The sequence below is a fragment of the Acytostelium subglobosum genome (genome assembly GCF_000787575.1).
Source record: "Acytostelium subglobosum LB1 DNA, scaffold: scaffold17, whole genome shotgun sequence".
NCBI lineage: Eukaryota > Evosea > Eumycetozoa > Acytosteliales > Acytosteliaceae > Acytostelium > Acytostelium subglobosum.
This window is the reverse complement of record NW_012236516.1, coordinates 279,789-301,893: the sequence shown is the minus strand read 5'-3', so window position 1 is coordinate 301,893 and position 22,105 is coordinate 279,789. Positions and strand designations below refer to the sequence as shown.

Below are 22,105 nucleotides of genomic sequence, written 5' to 3'. Positions count from 1 at the left end.
CCCCCACACACTCGTGTCCAATTGATTGATTCACACAAACACACACGAACGACGGTCTGTCCATCGGGTGTATCTATCTATCTTGGTCTACTTATTGTCTGTTGTTTGTTTTGTCCTCAGACTCCCAACCCCAAACAGTTCATTCAATTGAATGGTGATGAGATCGGGTCAACGCGAGCAGAAGTTGAGAGCAACAACAGACAATAAGCAGATATCGATCACAAGGTCATGACCTTCGGCTTAGTCCGCTCGTACCCGTTCCCCTTATTCCCCTTTGCTGATGACATTAGGGTTGTTGTTGTCCGTACCCCTACTTATCCCTGCTGTTGTTGTCCCGTCCAATACTCCCACTCCCACCCACTCATTCCTTCAATCACTTCCCTCATTCAATCATACTCTTGAGAGTTGAGTAGATTACTATATTCATCATCTTATCTTGTTGTATCTCTATCTATTTATATCTATACTTATAATATATATATACTTGTACTATTACTACTTAATACCAATCCCTCAATCAATCAATCAATCATACATCAATAGTATTGTAATAATAGAGATAAGATAAGAGATGACAGCATCAACAATGCTGGACAATTTAAAGAATAGGATATTGGGTAGAGTGTCAGCTGAACCGAGAAGGGTGGTAATAGATCAGTCGGCACCAAAGATAAAGAGTATACATGTGGACAACTATATAAAGACGTCAAAGTATACAATCTTGACATTCCTGCCAAAGAACTTGTACGAACAGTTCCGAAGGATTGCCAACATGTACTTCCTGCTCATCGTCATCCTCTCCTTCACGCCCATCTCACCCAACAAGCCCGGTGGCAGTCTTGCCGGACTCTTCCTAGTCATCGGCATCAATGCCATCAAAGAGGCAATCGAAGACTTTGTAAGTTGACATGTGAGGGACACACTCTCTGGAACCATTCCACTCACTCAATCACACGATCATTCAAACATATATAGAGAAGATATCAATCGGATAAGGAGATTAATAACAGACCAGCAACATTGATTAAGGATGGAGAGGAGTATTGTGAGAAGTGGAAGAATATTAGAGTTGGTGATATTGTTGTCGTGAAGAATGGTGAACAATTCCCTGCCGATCTGGTGTTGTTGTCCTCGTCGAATGATGTGTCACAGGGTATGTGCTACATTGAGACTGCCAACCTGGACGGTGAGAACAACCTCAAGACCAAGCAAGCGCTCAAGGAGACCGACTCACTACAGCGTACCAGCGACTTTGTCGACTTCCGCGCCATGATGGACTATGAAGCTCCCGGTATCTCACTCAATCAATTCATTGGCAAGCTTACGATCAACAACATTGAGCATCCACTCAGTCTTGATCAACTACTTATTCGCGTAAGTCAAGTCATCATAATGATTGATTGATAGAGTGGAATCATTCCATGTGACTAACCCCCATCACTCAATCAATCAGAGTACCAAACTGATGAACACCAAGTGGATATATGGTGTTGTGGTGTACACTGGACATGAGACAAAGTACATGTTGAACACAATGGCAACACCTTCCAAGCGTAGTAGGATGGATCAAACAGTCAATCATATTCTTATCTGTGTGTTTATAATCGAAGCCATACTATGTTTGATCAGTGCACTGATCGGATACCATTACGAGAAAAATGGACAGGACATCTGGTACCTGATGCCCAACCAGAACTACACGATCAATACTGTTGGCCGCTTCTTCACCTTCCTGGTGCTCTACGCCACCATCGCCCCATTCTCCATGTACGTGTCGATTGAGATCGTTCGTGTGCTGCAGTTGGTGGCCATCAGCCGAGACAAGAACATGTACTACGCCGAGCTGGATGCTTATGCCAAGGCGCGCACGTCCAACCTCAATGAGGAGCTGGGCCAGATCGAATACATCTTCTCGGACAAGACTGGAACTTTGACTCGCAACCAGATGGAGTTCAGACTGTGCAATATCAATGGTGCCATGTATCACGGACACAAGTCCGAGGGTGGCTCACACTTGGAACATTCCATGAAAGCCAGCCAGCAGTCAACAGCGCTTGCCACCTCAGAGACTGCACTCATTCATGATCAAGATGGCATCAGTCTCAAGAAGTTGTCAATCGATGACTCTGTCGCACCAATGGGCTCTGGCTCTGGCGCTGAGACTGCAGGTGGATCAGAGTATGACAAGGTCGACATGTCAAAGGCTGTAAACATTGAGTTCTACATTGCCATGGCACTCTGTCACACTGTAGTCCCCGATGCATCCAGCGGATCAGTCAAGTACTCTGCCACCTCACCCGATGAGGCAGCACTCGTCGAAGAGTGTGCCAGTGCTGGTGTCAAGTTAATTGTATGTATCATTCAATCATTCCAGAAAGAGGAAGACAACAGACTCACTCACTCACTCATACTACCACTCAAACTATTAGTCGAGGAACCAGGACATCATTGTGTTGGAGGTGTTGGGAGAGAGCAGGAGTTACAAGCTACTCAATACACTAGAGTTCTCAAGTGATCGCAAGATCATGTCTGTGATCGTTGGCAACTACAACAACAATGATGAGATCATTCTTTACTGCAAGGGTGCTGACTCTACCATCATTGCCAACCTCATTCAATCATTCGATGCAAACTTACTCCAAGCCAACCATAATGCACTCCATGTAAGTCATCCATCACTCACTCAATCACTCAATCACTCACTAACTCACAAACTCATTCAATCAATCAATCAGGAATACTCATCACAAGGTTTGAGAACATTATGTTATGCCAAGCGTATGATATCAGTTGAAGAGTATAGACAGTGGAATCAGGACTTCCAACAGGCACGCCTGTCAATGGAGGAAAGAGATCATCGTGTATCAGAGGTGGCCATTAGGATAGAGAAGAATTTGGTAATGATGGGTGTAGTCGGTATCGAGGACAAACTACAGGATGGTGTTGAGGATACCATTGCCACATTGCAGCGAGCGGACATTAAGATTTGGATGCTCACTGGAGACAAGCAAGAGACAGCCATTAACATTGGAGTCTCGTGCAAGTTGATTGGCAATCATCGTATCCTCATCCTCAACGAGCCCAACACCGAGGCACTCCTCGCCAAGATGGGCCACTACATCAATGAGGTCAAGGCCGCACCAACCACAGCCGACGGACCTGAAAAGTTCGCTCTGGTCATTGACGGCCATACCCTGTCCCTTGCCATCGACCATGCCGTAGAGGAGGTGTTCTACAACCTGGCCAGTATGGTCCACTCTGTGGTCTGCTGTCGTGTCACACCATTCCAAAAGGCTGAGGTGGTGCGTATTGTCCGCGACAGGACCAAGGGTGTCACCCTGGCAATTGGCGACGGTGCCAACGATGTCAGCATGATCCAGAGGGCACATGTCGGAATTGGTGTTATTGGATTTGAAGGACGTCAAGCTGTTCTCGCCAGTGACTATGCCATCGCTCAGTTCAGATTCCTCGAGCAACTGGTCCTCGTACACGGACGCTACAACTACAAGAGACTTTCCACATTGCTCTGCTTCTCATTCTGGAAGAACATCGCCACGGTGCTGATGCAGCTGTGGTTCAACACTCACACTCAGTTCTCTGGCCAGACCTACGCCGATGATATCAACAACATCCTCATCAACATTATCTTCACCTCATTCCCAATCATTATTTATGCCGTCACCGATAAGGACATCAATCCATTATATGTTATCAAGTACCCGATATTATTCAAAGAGACCCAAGAGGGCAAGAATGTAAGTGCCATGGCAATCCAATCATCCAATCGATCAAACATACTAACTCAATCAATCAATCAATCCAGTTCACATGGAAGATATTTATGTCTTGGATGGTACATGGAATTTACTGTTCGTTGGTTATCTATTTCTTCATGTCGAGCATCTACATCGATGGCGCTAGCAGCTCCAGTGGCCTAATTGGTGGCCTTTGGACCCAAGCTTGTGCCTCCTTCATCGCACTCACCTTGATGATTCAGATCATGATGATCTTGGTCGTAAAGTATGTATTTGTTTGTTCTCCAATCCTACATCCATCCAACCAATCAGAACACTAACACCATCCATTTCACTCTCTATTAGCCATTGGAACAAAGCTCAACACTGGACTACTTGGGTATCGATCACTGTGTTTATCATTTTCCAGATAGCATACAGCTTTGCAGCCAATATGCTTGGACTGGGCTACTATTACATGGTGTTCATCAACCTGCTCAAACAACCAACCTTCTACCTATCACTCATTCTCGTCATTATCGTCTGTCTATTGCCAGTGATCATGATTGTTCAGTATGTATACAATCCTACCCTATTGTTCATTGACATCATACTGACTCGTTCTCCTCTCCCAACCAAACAGTATCAACAGGACGTTCTTCACGCAACCACTTCATGTCGCCCAAGAGTTGGCAAGAAAGGAACGCGATGGATTCTTGGAGGATGATGAAGAGTAAATCCATACCATTCATTTTCCATATGTTACCATTACAACTACCTACATTGATGTATCCAAGGCCTCGAGGCATGGACAAAGATGTTGCTATACCATACATATATTATATAAACTATTATTACTTCTCTAGATATTGATCGATTAAATATTCAATGACCGATAATTATGTATATTACTTGTTGTTGAAGATGATTGTCTATCAATCAATCATTCAATCAATTTAGAGAACACTGCTATCTTGGACAGTGAGCTTCTCAAGGCTCACGGCTGATGGGTCCGATGAGGTGGCCACTGGGGACTCGACACCAAAGATCTTGTCCTCGGCTTCGGTCCATCGTCTAATACCCTCCTCGGCAAAACGTCTCTGATCTTGGACAAACTGCTTCAGGGAAAGTGCCACCTCCAGCTGCACAGTCTTGACCATGTCCTTGGTCTCTGACACCAGTCTGTTTGAGATCTGGTCGTAGCCACCCTTTGACACGTCGTGCTCATCCTGCTTCTCGCTGACGTGCTTGCCAGACTTTTGTGCACTCTTGAGATTGTAGACGGCGGCGCTGTACTTGGCGCGCACCTCCTCCTGCTCCTTCTCCAAGGCGATCACCTTCTTGACGGCACCCTCGTACAGTGCTGTGAGCTGGTTGCCCAGGCGATCGTAGAAACCAACGGAGTACTGTTGGAACAACAATGAGCCGTCCTGTACACCGCTGCCAACCTGCATCAATGACACTGACAATGGTACAGTCAAGTTTGAAATATAGTTGGTATGTGATGTCTTGTCACCAAACTTGGTGAATATCTGAGCCAATGCCTGTCCTTGTTGAACCTGTTTATCTGTTTAATTTGTTATTGGGGCTGATGATGAGTACTCCTGTCCTACTATGCCTGTTGCGTGGCATTGTCTTGTTTGTCACAGACAACATACCAGAGTGAACACAATAGTTCTTTGACAACTCTGTCAATAACTTCAAGCACCACTTCATATTCTTGATCTGTCCCTTGGCATTGTTGACCTCTTCAGTCTCCTCTACCAAGTCAACGATTGAAGCCTTAGCAGCCTCCTTTGTCTTGTTCAATACATCCAATCCCTTCTTAAACATCTTATCTTTATATCTTTATCTGTGTGTAATGTAATGTATATATTATGTGTAATAATAATTCTGTGAATGAATGTATGAATGATTGAATGAGAGTTGAAGTGATGTGTGTGAGGTTAGGGAAAGGAATGGAAGGGTCTTACCTTGCGAGGCTGTTGTTGTTGATGTTGATGTAGAGTGATGGTGGTGTGATTGTGGTGTGAAGTGGTGATGCGTGAGTGAAACTTGGTTATTATAAAATTGAACAAATTCAATGAAAGTGATCACTTGTTGTATCCCTGGGGGTTAATGTTGGACCGACTGACCGACTTTAGTAATATTTACAAACATCCTTTGTCCAAAAAGATATATATCTTACTTGTTGGTTATTATATGTATGTGTATTTATTATAACTTAAAGAACAAATACATCTGTTGTGAGGTCAAAGAAACCAGAGGGAGGAGGTTGAGCTGGTGCAGGCTTCTCCTCCCAGGTGTTGGTCTTCCAGGCAAAGTATTGGTTCGTGTTGCTCAGTAGTGATTCCCTCTCCTTGTCAATGTCCTGCTGGTCTTGCGCCAGTTTGGACAGTGCCTCCAGATTCAAACACTCCTCTTCAGACAGCTCGTAGTGACGCAGTTGTATCAATGAGATGCAGTTCAGTAGCAATGGTATCTCGATGACAAACTCCTTGTAGAGGTCCTCCAACAGCTTGAAGTACACGTTCAGACTCTCCTTCTTGATGAACATCTGTAGCGCCAGGTCGTCCTGCAGCGCGTTGACCAACACCTCGCCAAACGACTCTGAGTTGGACATCTTGACCTTCTTGGCGTTGGGCTGGTCGACAAAATTGCTGTTGGCATTCACCTTGTTCTTGTTTACATTTGGTACATTGTTGTTTAGGTTGTTGTTGCTGTTGTTGTTGTTGAGGTTGGTGAGGGGTGGGAGTGAGAGTGGCGCGGGCTTGGTGTTGGCGAGTTGCTTGTGTGAGACGGAACTCAGGGTTGGCGTGGCCTTGAGTTTGGGAGCGGGTGGACAGACATTGGGAGAGTCATCGGACATGGAGCCACGACGGATGAGCTCGGATGGCGCGGCGATCGATGAACGTCTGGCCATCATCATGGAGTTGGAGGGCTGTTCGGCAAACAGGTTGGCAGGCACCGAGGTGTTGGGAACATTGCCGCTGTTGTTAAAGGTGATCATTGAGCAACGACGATTTGGCATCTTCTTGACGACGACATTGGGCATCTCATGAGCATTGCCGCCTGGACCAGTGGGTTGCTGCATGTTCATAGAGTCGCGTGGTGACTTCTTTGGCTGTTTCTCCTCGCGCTTGGGTGGCTCATCCAACTTGACCAGGGTGCAACAAAGGTCGACGTATGTGGCAAACTCATCCTGGTTGTCGCACATGCTCTGCCAAACGGCAGCGAGGATCTCAGTCTTGTTGTTCTTCTTGAGCGTGGGCTTCATCTCGAGGAACAGGTTAACGATCTTGCTCTTCCAGATCGCACGTGAGTCCTCGATGATATTACTCTCAATGATGGATAGCAGTACTGACAGGTTGCTGTTGTTGCCACCAGATGAGTTGCCACCGGCGTTGGATAGCTCCGGCGACTCGCGGTGGGGACCTGCTCCCAGCTCTGCGCCATTGGGAAGAACGGGTGAGCAGTCTTGTGGGTCGCGTGGAGCCTTGGGTGAGATGAAACCCGAGGGCAAGTTGCTCTCAATGTTCTTCAAGATTAACTTGTTGGCCAACACTGGTAGCAATGACTTGTGCTCGCCACTGTCGCCACTCAAACTAAACTGCTGCTGCTCATTGTTATCAATGTCCATTGGCTGTTGCTGTTGGAGGTCTGACAAGTTGAGTCGCTGTATGTTGTGCTTGTTGGCCGAGGGGTCGCTTGTGGCACCCAATGGGGATAGGGGCATCTTGGCGCTGGCCCTTCGCAGCCATGGTGACAGGGGCACGACAGGGGCTGACGAAGGCGATGTGGTGCGGTCCTCCAGAATTGTTTCCTTGAACAACATGTAATTCTTGGTGCTGATGGACTGCAACATTGTCTTCCAAAAGATCTGTGACGTGTCGTCGTTGGCGCAGTGTGACGAGAGGAACTTGTTGATCGACTTGCCCATGTCCTCGGCAAAGGCCACGATCTCCTTGTGCAGCGACTCCTGCTCAACTTGCGACTGATGTTGTGAGGGCAGTACCCAGCGGTTGTTCTTGAGCTCGATGAGGCTCTTGAGCATGTATCGCGTCTGTGGTCGGATGTTGGGGTTGACCGAGAGGTTCTGTATCAACTGGAAGCCGTCCTCGATGGCGTGCTGGATGACCAGGTTGGACTGCTTGTTGGCGTTGGCCGAGCTGTCAATGGAGCGGCCGATGATGGAAGCGATCACGCCCAGCGACTCGATCTGGATCAGTGTAAACTCGTTGTGTTCGCTGGTCTCGGTCGAGTCTTTGGGCAGAAAGGTGGAGATTATCCTACTAAAAAAGTCCACGTTCATTATGTTGTATCTATAGCCCTCGGCCAGGAAGCGTGATGCATTGATAATCTTTGCCTTTTGATCGCTCATCATCATCATCATTTGATTGTTGCCTCCAGCGGTAACCAAAATATTCTGTAATATATTAAATTCATTATAATATAATTTTATAATATAGTCTCCAATTGACTAATTATTAGTATTAATGATATTCAAAGATGATGGATGGTGTTAGTATGTCTTTGGTTATCAATGTATGTCATTATTTTCCAGGAATATGTAGTTGTTCCTGGAAGTGAATGAATAGGAGTGGAAGTGAAGTAATGACATACCATGCGTAGATTTCTTTGGAAGATTGGAGCTAACTTGGAACAGAGTTGTGAGAGGTATGGAAGTAACTTGGGTTCATTCATAACCTTTTCAAATACCAGTCTGGTAAGTGTCTCTGCCATTGTAATTTGATCAAACTCATTACATTTGGCAACTATCTGTTGAATCAATACATTATAATTCTCTCTTGAGAGCATATGTAGTGATCTTGATTGATTGATTGATTCGAATTAATATTTGTCTTTCATAATTGTAATATTAATTTAAAATAATTACCTTGTAATAATTTGAAGAGAATCCTCATTGTTGTTGTTATTCTTTTGTTCCATCATTGTTGTTGAATATGTTTGTTTGGATCAATGGCTGGATGTGCGTAGTTTGATTGATTAGGAGTGATTATACCTAAGGTAGAGATAGGGAAAGATATAAATATATATATTATAAAGGTCAGCTGACAGTGCACTCTCTCTCTCTGGTGTTGTAATAATAATAATGATTTAAAAGTGTGGATGTGAAGTGATGGGTGGACTGGACTAGACTGATGGACTGACTGGATATGGTTTGGACTGGACGTGATGAATGAATGAATGATTGAGTTGTTTGGTGATGACTGGATTGATTGATTGATGTGATTGATAGGCGATGTGACGGAGCATATGATGGATGGATGGATGAAGGGATGGTACAGGGAAGGATGATAGTAGGTAGGCTATGATCAAACAGGGATGAAACTCAACTCACATGGTTGCTTCATTACCACCTGTTCGTCCTCCCGCTACTACTACTAATGTTGCCAATACTTGTATTGCTTGCTGAACTACCTCTTCATTCAATGTATGTGTATCCAAAAATAAATCGTTGGCATCCATCTCCGCGGTATCACATATCCCTTCACGCACACACACCACTCACTCCAGTCAGTTCATCATAAGACATCAATAACAACACAGTCACACGCAGCAACTTAGGAGGAGGTGGAGATAAGGCTAGGCAAGCCTGAAAGTGAAAGGTGGTGGATACTCGTTTTAAACAGTGTACGGCAACAACAACAACAACAACAACAACCACAGTGGTAATCCAACATCAATGTACCCACACGGGTACATTGATTTATATGTGTGTATGGAGTGACCGATGGATTGATAATGGTGTGTGTGGATGAATGTGTTTGATTGATTGAGTGAGTGTGTGTGGAGTGTGGTCATCATCCATCCAAGCCATTAACACATTGGACTAGGACAATACCACTTATGTTGTTGAGTGAATGAATGAATGTGCGATTGAGAGTTCCGATGAAGAATGGTGGATCATCCATGAATGTATGTTTTGTTTGATCGATTGATTGATTGTTTGATTGATTGGCTCCTTACACATGTGATAATGAACAGCGCGCAAATGAATGCATTCACATATACTCATTATCATAATAAATGTGGAAGTTTGTATGTATGTTTGATTGATTGATTGATTGAACTTACAATATGATACAAGGAGTTTTGCCAATGTCAAGTCTGACTGAGTCTGAGGGCTAGGGTTGGGGTTGAAGACTGAACTACTTTGAGTTGAATACAAGGGTTGGTTGGGATTGGTTGGAGCTTGAGATGACTTGGAATGAAGACAGAATATGTATTTATGTATGTATAATGATATGATTTGTTATATTTATAACAGAATGTGATTAGAAATGTAATTAATTAGGGATGGTTTAGCTGTTCTTCAAGTCCAGACGAATGTCATGTGTAAGTTGTTGTGTGTATTTGATTGATTGTTGGTTTGAATGGCAAGGTTGGGATGTGGAGGCAGAGGTAGAGTCAAAGATAGAGAAAGGATTGTTAATTAATGATTGATTGATTGATTGACCGATGGATTGGATGAAGGGCTAGGGGGTCTTATTGACAACTCAACAACCAACATCATCTAAAACCATGCAGGCATGCCTCTCAATCGTGTCTACTCTGACATGCTTACTCTGCCCTTCCTGCTTAACACTCCCCCCCTCTCCCTCCCCTCCACTCCACTCGGTCTCCCTCCAATAAACATCAACAACCAAACAAGTTCAAAAGTGTTAAAGAGTTAAAGTGCCTCCCGATGCACTCTAATAATGGGTTGTTCGTCTCGAATGGGAGAGTGAACGGATGTGAAGCGACACAGTGGGAGATTAAATGAGTGTAATATGAGATGGTCCTCGCGAGTAATGAACTGCTGGCATTCAGGTGGTTGGATCATCTTGGATGGACTTTCAACTTATGAACAGGCCCAATTAGTTTGTTTAGTTTGTTTGAGGAGCCTTGGGTTGGTCAGACCAGCGTAGTGGACCCTGACTTGAATGAATTGGGTAAGTTGTTATTGTGTGTGTGTGGTCTGCTGATGTGTCTCCCCGAAAGCGAAGGAGCTACAGTACCTCCAAATTAAATCACCCCACCTCAGATGAGCCTTAACAAAGCCCCTCGTGGTGATTGATTCAATCCACTTCCATCACACACATTAATACTTGATGCCTTAACTATTACTACCCATGTCCACATACTTTTGTCTCCAAAGTCACAGTCATGTGGTCGATCTATTGCATACAGATACGTGTGATTGGATTGCCTCAATCTCCACATGATGTTATTTCACTTTGGATGGAACATGGTAGTCTGGCGCTCCAGCTATTACCATTGTTCAGGCAGGTTTTGTCAGGTCCATTCCAGTGTCGCACGACCCAATCCATCAAGAACAACAATAGCTGTAATCCATCTGTTGCTCGGTTCATTGTACAATGAACCTCCAACTTGTGGATCAATGCCGAAAGTGTTGATGTTGCCAACTTATTGTTCTTGTTGTTGACAATGGTTATCTTCCGAATGGATTGGAGGACAAGGGTCTCTTTGGGGAGGGTTTGTTGTTTATTGAATGATGGAACAGGCAGGAAGGCAAGATGGATGATGGATGGGTGTTGGTGTGTGTATGTGAGTGGAGTAGTAGGATAAGGGTAGGGTCGTTAGGATGCGTCCGTAACGTAAACAGTCGACGTGTTGTTGTTGGATGGATGTGGACATCGAGTCAACTTTATGGGTTGGCAGTCGACTGCCCAACACCAACAAACAAGCATAGTTTGTTGTTTGTTATTGATGTGATTGATGTGATTGATTGTTTGTTTGAGCGATTGATTGATTGATTGTTGTATGTCTCTGGTGGGTTGTTGTATTTAGCAACATCCTTTCTTCTGTTCTGCTGGTGGGGCGAGGGCTGGTACGTTGTTGCTCTTTGTGACGCCGCCATCTGGAATCAAATCAACGCTATAGATAGATGAGATTTGATTGATTGATTGTTCGTTAGTTCACAATAGTTCGGGAGGTTAAGCAAAGCGCATGCCGACATCCAAGGTGGTTGCGATCTTTGTTCATTCGTTGTTCACTCCGCGTTAGCGGATATGACCCAAACCCATTAGTCTACTTACTTTCCTTCTTGTACACTCTGGAAGATAAGCTTGGCTGTTCTCAAAAAGGCCTCCTCTACATTCTCTCCACTACATCATCATTGTGTTAGTATTCTCTCTACCATTCAATCAAACCATTGATATATAACATACGTCTTAGCACTGGACTCAACAAAGATAAGACCGTTCTGCTTGGCAAAAGTGCTGGCCTCTTCGTAGGTGACGTCTCTCTGACCCTCGAGGTCCTTCTTGTTGCCAATGAGCATGATGACTGTGTTGGGGTTGGTGAGGTTTCTCGCGTCGGTCAGCCAGTTGGTCAGATGGTTGTATGTGATTCTGCGAGTGATGTCGTAAACCAGCAGTGCACCAGCGGCACCTCTATAATAGCTTCTGGTCACAGCCCTGAATCTCTCCTGTCCGGCCGTATCCCAAATCTGCAGCTTAATCTTCTTATTATTTACATCCACTATTCTGGTACCAAACTCTACACCAATGGTATGTGGGTTGTCAGGGACGACTATATTATGTTTGATTGATTGATTGATTGTTAGTAAGTATGTTCATGTACCAGTGATATCACTATGATCATTCATTCATTCAATCAATCAATCATTGTCACCTACACTTATTCTCTGTGAACTGATGCAACAGGCAACTCTTGCCAACACCCATATCACCAATGATGATATACTTGAAGATGTACTCGTAAGGGAATGACATTATTTCTAGATTCTACATGTTTGATTGATTCGTAAGTTACTTTATCCTCAATCATCATCACCATCATTATCATTCTTTATCATATTATCATCATCCTACCTCTTTATTATTAATATGATGCTATATACTGTTTCAAAGATCTGTGCTCTGATTGATTGATTTTCTGTATTATATTAATAAAAATGAAGAGGAGATTGTTTGTTTGAATTAGATTGATAGTAGTAATAGTAGCACTTGGTGATGATGGTATATCAAATAAGTGTATGTGCAAGAGTTATATAAATATGAGTAGTAAGTTATGTGTGTGTATGAATGATGATTATGTTACGTGTGAATGAATGAATGTTTGTTTGTTGCTTGCCAGGTTGCTTGTTTGTTTGTGTTTGTTGCTGAGATTGTGAATGAAGTGTGTGCGTGATGGTGTGATACTAATGGAAGGTGAGCGGTGTGGATGTTCTAACAAAAAAAAGGTGAGGTGGTGGTGTGATGGTGAAACAAATTAATTGAAATTCAGTGATTGTCGTCCCTGGGCAAGACTTTCATGTTTGTTTATTGGGGCGTTGATTCTGAAGATTGATTGATTGATTGACGACAATGAATGATACTATCGTTTCCTTGTTTATTATGTATATGTATGAAATAAATAAATAAATAGTACAAGTTTGTTGTTGTTGTTGAAGGTGATTGTGATGAGCGAGTGGAATTGACTGGAACTGGAACTGGAATTGGAAGATTGATCATTCGATCAATCTTCTGATGCAGATGATGATAATGAGGAGGATGAAGTTGAATTGAATATTTGATGATAGTATCGTATTCCATTGTCCACTAATACTGGTTTGCACTTTAGGGTTGGCATGATGACGATCAGAACATTGTCCTCTGTCATCTTTGTCGTGGCCTTGTTCTCCACGGTCTGGCGAAGCAATGCCAACAGCGACCTAAAGATGTTATACACCACCGGGTCCAAACTCTCAAAGATGAACTTGAACTCATTGATCTTTTGTTCAATCGTCTGACTCTGGGCCACTGATGGTGGGTGTGGGGGAAAGTGTTAATTTATGGGATGGAATGATTCCAGAGTGTATCCAACAACGATACATACACGATACTGATGTGGCGTATTCATCTAGGTCCTTTGGAATTAGTGAGTGGGGCAACTTGCGGAAGAAGGACTTGACAAGGCCTGTGACGGCATGGATGTCGCTCTGTTGGAGGTCCATCTCTGTGTAGGTGGTGTTCTGTTCAAAGATGGTCTTGAGCGCCTCAATCTCCAAGACACTGCCAGACACTCGGAACAGACCTTCCTCCTGGAGACCATAGGCCTGTATCGCCTCGAAGCATACATTGAGAATGAATGGTATTGGCAGACTGATGTGCTTGGACTGCTCGGCCATCAGCACAGACAGCGGCAGGCCAAACAGTGCGCGCGACGGTGTCTCGACCTTGGTCGTCGCCGTGGAGTGGTCGGAAGTCAGTGACTGTGCAGAGATTGGCGTAGAGTTGGACGACTTCTTGCCAGTCATTGCCTTGAGCACATTGCTTGGCTTGGGATTGAATGATCGATGTTGGGAGTTGCTGCCACTGCCAGGGTTGCTGTTGCTGCTGCCACTTGATCCTCTGTTGCCACTCACACCCGCACCAATAACCTTGGTAGGTGATATTGACGAGGTAGACGATGATGATGATGATGATGGAAGTCGATCACTCTTTTGGATGGACTCCAAGACGATTGTCATCCACGCATTGCACTCCTCATCGGTGTCGGCCGATAGATAGTAAGGCTCCTTTCTCTCCACAGTCATACCGACACCAGTCTTTTGCTTGCAACTCTGCAATCCATCATGTATGATCTTAAAGCAATGCTTCCTCGTTGATGGTGACACTCTCTTTACTCTGAATGTGGTCTGCAATGGGATCATTCCACATGGGAAGTTGTCCTATGTTTGTGTTGACACGTCAATTGATTGAAGGATAGCATTAGTATGAGTATCCAAAGGTCGCGGCAACACGTGGTAACACACGGTAACACGCGGTAACAAACTTACATTTGGATGTTGGAAGTAGAATAAACAGTTCTCCTTCAGTACAAAGTATCTCTTCTTCCATATTCTTAGGATGTCCTCACCTCTCTTGTAGAGGTATCCTTCTTTGACTGACTTGCCAGATGTGCTGGTGATCGCAGGTAGGCCATAGATGCTTATGGCACGACTCATGTTCTTCTCTTTGGTCGATGTGGACTGCTTGCGATGACTGAGATAGACAGTCTTCCAACTCCTGCCCGTGTCAAACACCGACGCAGGCGTCTGAAGATGCGTCGTGAAGCGCAGCCACAACACATTGTCCGTGGATAACTGGAACCAACGCGAGGACACAGTGGCACATAGCAACAACTGCTTTGCATCGAGGAAGGACAGAATGTACAGCGACAAGTGATTGGGCAGTAGCGAGAATATGCTGTCCTCTTTGGGATGAGCGTCGTCCTCGTCGTCGTCGTCCATATTGCTGAGTGAGGGCAATGACACCAGTGCTGGGGGCGGTGGGGTGGACTTGGGCGGCACGGCAGGCTTACCAGAGGTCGTCGCAGTCGTGAGCGGCTTGGTGTGAGCGACGGTCGCGGTGACTGGCTTCTTGTTGCTCTCGCTCACTTTCTGGATCTCCTCGTAGCACTCCTGCATGTAGGTGATCTGGCTCTGCAGCAGCGAGAGGATGTAGTTGATCTGATCGCTGTCCAGTGGCGGGCTCTGTCGCACGAGCAGCTGTCTGATCTTGACGGCGCCAAACGATTGCTTGCCGCTGGCCCGATCGAGGCCCGCCTCGCAATTGATCGACAGGCTCTTTAAGAACTGCTCAGCAATGTTCTTGTTCTTGTCGGTGCTGCTGAGCAATGATTCGCTGCTGTTTGAGCTCGAGTTGGAGGAGGCAGAGGATATTGGCTGCAGAGATGGGCTGGTGCTGCCATCCGCCCCAGACGCCGACTTATTGCCAGACTCACCCCTGACGAATGATGTGGGCGAGGCCGATGCGGCGGGTGACGGTGCCGCCTGTGTTGGCGTCGCATCGGGCTGACTTGACGAAGCCGATGTGGCTGTGCCGGGTGTGGGCGCTGGCGGCCGCTTTCCCGAGGCCGCCGGCGTCCTCTGTTTGAACGCATTCAATCCGCTGACCCATTGCTGAGCAGTGGCGGCATCTTCGGCCTTCCAAATCCACTTTCGCTTGGATGGACCAGTGTGAGTGATGACGAACTCTTGCTTCAGAGTGGATGCTTCAACAATACACGAGTCAATATGGATACTCTTGATCAGGTAACCTATGCTAAGTGGTGTGCTCGTCTCTGATCCTGAGTTCATCGAGCCTGATTGGTGGTAGTATAGTGTGCCCTGGTCCGCTTGGAACCAACACCATTTCTTCTTATAGCTCTTTGGCTTGCCCGGAGCAGGCGGGGCCTTAGCAGATTGTTTATGTAGGAATGCTGACAACTGATTGTGATTGATGAGTTTGTGGGGATGTGTGAGTGTGTGCGAGGCCAGGGGTGTGGTAGAGGCTGGAATCATTCCATCTCGAATCGATCTATCTATCTAACACATACTGTTCCATCCTGTCCATTTGGTGTACTCTTGGACTTTACCCATGATGAAGATGAGGAGGAAGAAGATGAAGACGATGCTGATGATGATGATGTTGGTGGGTTCAATTTACTGATCGGAGGTGGCACTGGGGCCTTCTTAAATGAGCTCATGTGATGCTTGATTATGGCTCATTACCATGTGTGATCGTCAGAACACCATAGAGAGATAGAGAATCAATGTGGGAGCTACTAGCTGAATAGGAGTAGGAGTTTTATATGTATCTAACTAATGTATGAATGAATGAATGCGAATGGAATGAATGTGATTGGATGATGTAATGTATTATATTGGAGATGAGATGGTTGGTTGATTTGATTGATTGATTGTTGTTTGGATGTTAGGGAAGGCCTTGCCCATCATTGTGTTGTTGTGAGACACAAACATTCTCTAACACACACACAACGCCACACCAACTTGACTTCATTTGGAATCCAATCACAAGCGACACTATTATTCGAATGGTGATGAGTTTTGTTTTTGATGAACAATCTTTGCAAAAGGGACACAAACTATTTCATTTATGGTTCAATGGTGTACTTGGATAATTGATTGAATAAAGGATACCAGGTCTAGATATATAATATATAATAAAGATAATAAAAAAGGACAGGTATCTATTCAACTCATGATTGGTTTTTTGATGAGTTTTGTTAATTTGATGGAGTCTTCATGTTTGGAATTGAAGTCCTATCCCATCAATACTCTATAACTATCAATAATATCAATATTCTTAATCAATCATTAATTGTTTGTTATGGGATCAATCATTGATTCGTTAATTGATCAAATATTGAAATGATAAATAACTTGGAATCACACGAGTTTTCATTCAAAATGCCACCTTGATYCAAGATTTGGAAATTAAAATTAAATAAATATTTATTTGAACATGGATGACGACGTCGTCATCATGCGTAGTAACGCGAACTGTAGTAATATCCTATTTCGTCTAGGAAATGTTGGAACTTCTTGAACACTTGGGTGTCTCTGGCTTCATCGGGTAGACCATCAACGAATGTTATCAAACTGTCACGGAACATCCTCTCACCCTCCTTGAGTAGACAGTCGAATCTCTTCTCCATCAAATGTCCAGTGTTGTTGATTGCTATCGATGACAAATACTCCAAGAATATCTCCTGTACCCTTGCACACTTTCCAATGTCTCCAGTATTATTAGGATCAAAGCATAAGAACTCTATTTGTTGTCCCCACAACTCATTCATCACTGTGATTGATTGGGATAATTCCATGTTAGTATCTTGGACGGTGTTAATGGCATCGTGTGATTGACTTACGGTCATTCTTTTGAATAAAGAGCGCAGTTCCATATTTCTTGTGACTGTTGTTGGTGGCTGCCTTGACGGCGGACATCACTTGGAAGAAGTTGTCATCGACCAGACTGAAGCCAACGAATAATATGTGCTTGGTGATCAATGATGATTGTAGGATGCCAGACAATGCTTCACGTTTGTCTCCATATCTGATGTAGTCCTCTCGCGTGATGACAATGTCGTCGGGCTTGGACACACATCCATGCAGCTTCAATATCCATCGCTTCTTATTGTCGTGCAGGGGGTCGTAGGGCAGCACGGCACATGGTATGTTGACCGACTCTGATGCGATCTCAAAGCACTTGTCATAGTTGGTGGTGATGATCTCGGTGGCTGGCGTCGATGCCAGCAAGAAGTGCGGCAGGCCGCTGTGCGACAGCTTCATCAAGTTGGCGATCTCCTCCTGCATGGGCACATTGATCTCCTTGTAGATGTTCTGGTGCAGCTCAAAGATCCGGGTGGACTTGAGCTCAATGTCGCCCACGATGGCACCAGCCTCCACGCCAGGCTTGTCCTCTTTGGCGCTGGGGCTGTACTTTTTGAGTATCTTCTTCCATCTGTTCTCCAATACTGTTGCACGATCCAAGTAATGTAGTTGGTCCATCGAGTTCATCTCCTCCTGTGTCATGCCCAGCTTCTCGCCTAGCATCTTGAGCAGACCGGTCCATGTGGGCAGGCCAGCCGAGCGACTGCAGCCTGCGCCCAAGAAGATGGCCAACTTGCCACTCTCCAGCATCTTTGACAGGTGATTGGCCTTGTCCAGCATCTGTTTGCCCAATAGGTTGTTGTAGAGGAAGGAGTAGCTGTTGTCCTGACTCATCAGTTCACGACGCTTATTGCGTGCCGCCGTGTACATTGACAGCTCGTTGGTGACCAGCACCACATCGTACTTCCACACTCGCGACGCCACGTACAGCTCGTGGATAAGCATCGATAGGATGATACCGGCAATGTTAGAGCCGCCACCTCCACCTGTGCCCAAGATGGGCAGCGCCACCAGGTACTTGGAGCGGCCGTTCTTGATGGGCGGCTTGAACTCCTTTAGGTCCTTGCCTACCTCGTTGAAGAAGTCGCGCGCGCCACTCGCGAACCACTTGGCGCTGTCAATCTCGCTGTTGCGGAAGTGTGGCGACACGGTTGTGAGCCAGGGCTGCGCGATGTTTGGGTATTGCGTGGGCCAGTCCTTGACCTTGTAGACGCGAGACTTCATCGCGCGGTACAGGTCGGGTGGGATGGTTGGTGTGACCGTGTTACGGACGTCCAAGGGGAATGTGCTCCACTCTTCGCTCAGCCATGAGCAGTGGCCGAACCTGTAGCGAACGTGCTGTGCGCATGGCACCATCTTGACGTCACATACCAACTTGGTCAGATCACCGTAGAGCAAGAATACATGGCCATCCTCGATGGATGGTGGTGGCAGTTTCGACAAGCCATTCTCATCCAATGTGTTGCCCTTTAGGCCCAGTGCCTTGAAGAATGAGAACTTGGATTGAGATTGTGTCGATGAAGACCCAGTGTTGTTGTTATTGTTGTTGTTATCATCAGCTGGCTTTGTTTGCTTTGAGGGTGATTGAGGATGAGGGAGTGGCGGAGGCATTGGCGCTTGTGTGTCGGGCACCGCATTGGCTGCTGCTTGCTTCTCCAGCTGCTCTGCAGCTGCGACTGCAGCTGCGGTTGCGGCTGCTGCTGCCATCTCCTCTTCCTCCTTTCGTTTGAGTACCCCGGGATCAGGAGGCACCGCAGCACTCTGAGGTTGCATTGAAGATGGTGACAATGGATTGGATCCAGTTCCGTCCTGTAMCGCTAGGGGGTCGGGTGAAGCAATGTTATCCTTCTCCAGTATTGAGTTCAGCTTGGGATCATTCTTTGTTGGATCAATCTCAGAGATAATCTTTAGTTGATCCAGCTTTGTAAGATGTATTGTCAATGGTAGATATTTGATTGATGACAGTTGTGGTGATCCTGTTGTAGAAGTGGATGGTGTAGATGTTGTCGTTGTTGATGTCGTTGTTGTAGTGGTCGAAGTATTTGTTTTGCCTTCCTTGGATTCCTCCTTCTTGGCGTCATCACTTCCATCGCCAACATTCTTTGTGGCGGATGGTCCAATGATCAAAGTTTCTGTTACTATAGTTGGCGACGACGTCGATGTCGTTGTTGAGGCTGGTGCTGGTGTAGATGAGGCCGAGGTTGAGGTAGTTGATTGAGTTATTGGTACATTGGTAGCACTACTACTAGTAGCAATCTGCTGTTGCTGTTGTTGTTGTTGTTGCTGTTGTGTAACAGGCAGAGGTAGATTATCCTGTTTATCCATTATGTATGTGTGTATTTGTGATTAAAGATAAAGTGTCAATTTGTGAATAAGATTCAATTCATGTGTTGCAAATGTTGTTTGGATGGACCGTCGAACAAACACAATCTTGAAGATGGGAAGATTCTTTGATTTGATCAAGAAGTGAGTGTGCAAAAGTGATGAAACGACAAAAAGAGAGAATTAGGAAGTAATAAATAAAATACTCTGGACATTATATATGTATGAGTTCAATATCTGTACATTGAAGTTTATATTATATCTATAAATATTTAACAGGACTCGCAGTCATCCCATCAATCAATCCCAAGCCAATGCCTCGCTTAGCGATACTGCTGTTGTTGCTGTTGCTGTGAGGTGGTATTGGAGTTGCCTTGGAACTGTTGGTAGTGTGTCATGTACTGTTGTGGCTGAGTGTATCCGTAGTTGGGCTGCTGAGCGTCGGCACTGCGGTTGAACTGAGCCTTGCCGTACTGGTGCGACATATCGCCCTGCTGGCTGGTGGTCTGCTGTCCCTGCTGTGGTGTGTAGTGGGTGTTCTGGAACTTGGCGGTTCCGGTGGGCGAGCTGGACAGCTGTGTTGGCTGGCCGGGCTGCTGAGTTGGCAGCTTGTTGGCGGTCTGGAATGACGATGGGTCAGATGGCATGTAATAGTTGGGTGTGGCGGCGTACATGTTCTTGAAGTCCTCCTGATCGTAGCCCTGGCCCTGTGGGAATCTGTTCATGTAGGGCTTTGGACCGTACATGCCGGGGTATGGGTAGGCCTGGTACTGGGAGTTCTGAGTTGGGTACTGGTACTGACCGTAGAAGCCAGGGTAGCCGTACTGGTGCTGGTAGGGGTAAGTGTGTGGCAGGGGTGGGGACTGCGACGAGGGGTGGCCAGCCTGAGTCTGTGCATCCTGGTGATGCTGCTGCTGCTGCTGTTGCTGCTGGAACTTGTTGGTGTTGTCACCTGAGCCGCGGAACGACTGGTTGGCGCTCTGGTTGCGTGGGAATGACTTGTTTGTCGACGCTGGAGCAACAGTGCTTCCACTGTCACCGCCGCTGATCATTGTGTTGGTGTTGAATGTTTCGTAGAACTGTTGCTGTTGACGAGCAGCGTTGAATGTGTCGGTGTCGTAGTAGGGCATCATTGGCATCATGTACTGGTGGTACTGGAAGGCCGACATGTGCTGGTGCTCGGTGTCCGGCATCAGATGCTGCTGCTGTTGCTGCAACTGCTGGGGCAGCTGCTGGTCAACAGAGGCCATTGCCTGGAAGGTCTGATAGTGCTGCTGCTGGAAGTTGCTCATGTTGTGCTGCTGGAACTGAGGAGTGGTGGTCTGCGACGATGGCAGCTGAGCGGGCTTCTGCTGGTGCTGCTGGACCTGTTGTGGGACGGTCGCGTTAACGACTGGAGCAGATGGGGCGACTGTTGGCACATTGACGGCAACTGGCTGCTGCTTCTGGATGGTGGGCTCGGATGGGTCCTTGCCAAAGTGCACATCAAAGTTGGTGTCGAGTGAAGACAGGGCGTCGGGCAGGGCAACTGGGGCATCGAATGACTTCTTGGCCACGTACTGCGGCTGTTGCTGCTGCTGCTGCTGTTGCTGCTGCTGTTGTCTTGATGGGTGGTTAGATGATTCTTTGGGCTTCCAAGCTTGGGTGTTGCCTGGCTTTTGACCAAAGTTGACGCGTTGTGGGGTGGTGGCAGCGGCGCTCTGTTGTTGCGGCTGTGACTGTGGGGTGATGTTTGCGGATGAGGACATGGCAGCAGCGGCGACTGGTTGGGTGGCGGCGACTGGTGTGCTCGATACTGTGGCGGATGGTTGTGCGGAATCGGTTGTGGATGAAGATAATACAGATTGTGTTGGCAGTGAAGTTGGTGTTGGTACTGGTGCTGGGGTGGCGGCGACGACGGCTTCGGGCACGGACACTGGCTCGGTGGCGACTTGTGCTGGTGCCGACTGCGCTGAAGTGCTCACAGCAGGCTCAGTTGTTGTAGTTGGGACAACTGGAGTAGTAGTAGATGTTGGTTGTGAAGATGTTGATGAAGCGGTTGGCGTTGGAGTTGTTTGTGTAGTGGATGGCTTTGGTGTAGATTGTTGCTTCTGGGCGGCGGTGATGGCCGATAGATAGGTGGGTGTAGAGGATTGCTGCTGCTCGCTCGTTGGTTGAGCGACGCTCTGTTCGGTCACAGCTGCCGCAGCATTGGAAGAGGTGGTGGTTGTAGTGGTGGGTGTTGGTGTAGGTGTTGGCTCTTGGGGATGCAGCTGAGCCTCGGCTGCGGCCAAGGCCGCAGCAGCCTTCTGTTGCTGGTGAAGCTGCTTCTGCTGCACGGCAGCGCGCTCTTGCTCTTCTG

General features: G+C 46.3%; 7 protein-coding genes across 7 annotated transcripts; 1 reads left to right on the top strand and 6 right to left on the bottom strand.

Moving 5' to 3' along the window:
* Positions 1-571: 571 nt before the first annotated feature.
* Positions 572-4,471, top strand: SAMD00019534_081280 (hypothetical protein; the record flags this gene model as incomplete). Its single annotated transcript, XM_012896588.1, has 8 exons — positions 572-898; positions 976-1,374; positions 1,454-2,350; positions 2,430-2,663; positions 2,736-3,755; positions 3,824-4,020; positions 4,101-4,307; positions 4,378-4,471. 8 exons carry the CDS (start codon positions 572-574, stop codon positions 4,469-4,471), a joined length of 3,375 nt encoding a protein of 1,124 aa, XP_012752042.1.
* Positions 4,472-4,690: 219 nt separating this feature from the next.
* On the bottom strand, positions 4,691-5,567 carry SAMD00019534_081270 (hypothetical protein; the record flags this gene model as incomplete). The annotated part of the gene is made up of 2 exons (XM_012896587.1): positions 4,691-5,301; positions 5,393-5,567. 2 exons carry the CDS (start codon positions 5,565-5,567, stop codon positions 4,691-4,693), a joined length of 786 nt encoding a protein of 261 aa, XP_012752041.1.
* A 391-nt stretch (positions 5,568-5,958) lies between these two features.
* Positions 5,959-8,115, bottom strand: SAMD00019534_081260 (hypothetical protein; the record flags this gene model as incomplete). Its single annotated transcript, XM_012896586.1, has 1 exon — positions 5,959-8,115. The coding sequence occupies one exon, from the start codon at positions 8,113-8,115 to the stop codon at positions 5,959-5,961; it is 2,157 nt and encodes a 718-aa protein (XP_012752040.1).
* Positions 8,116-11,545: 3,430 nt separating this feature from the next.
* Positions 11,546-12,496, bottom strand: SAMD00019534_081250 (hypothetical protein; the record flags this gene model as incomplete). The annotated part of the gene is made up of 4 exons (XM_012896585.1): positions 11,546-11,636; positions 11,798-11,866; positions 11,930-12,293; positions 12,400-12,496. 4 exons carry the CDS (start codon positions 12,494-12,496, stop codon positions 11,546-11,548), a joined length of 621 nt encoding a protein of 206 aa, XP_012752039.1.
* Positions 12,497-13,241: 745 nt separating this feature from the next.
* SAMD00019534_081240 (hypothetical protein) lies at positions 13,242-16,235 on the bottom strand (the record flags this gene model as incomplete). The annotated part of the gene is made up of 4 exons (XM_012896584.1): positions 13,242-13,525; positions 13,602-14,436; positions 14,545-15,975; positions 16,086-16,235. The coding sequence occupies 4 exons, from the start codon at positions 16,233-16,235 to the stop codon at positions 13,242-13,244; spliced, it is 2,700 nt and encodes an 899-aa protein (XP_012752038.1).
* Positions 16,236-17,039: 804 nt separating this feature from the next.
* On the bottom strand, positions 17,040-19,788 carry SAMD00019534_081230 (hypothetical protein; the record flags this gene model as incomplete). The annotated part of the gene is made up of 3 exons (XM_012896583.1): positions 17,040-17,430; positions 17,483-19,251; positions 19,435-19,788. Coding segments are annotated over 3 exons (2,514 nt in total), but the record flags the coding sequence as incomplete, so codon positions are not given.
* A 299-nt stretch (positions 19,789-20,087) lies between these two features.
* On the bottom strand, positions 20,088-22,102 carry SAMD00019534_081220 (hypothetical protein; the record flags this gene model as incomplete). Its single annotated transcript, XM_012896582.1, has 1 exon — positions 20,088-22,102. A coding segment is annotated over one exon (2,015 nt), but the record flags the coding sequence as incomplete, so codon positions are not given.
* Positions 22,103-22,105: the final 3 nt, after the last annotated feature.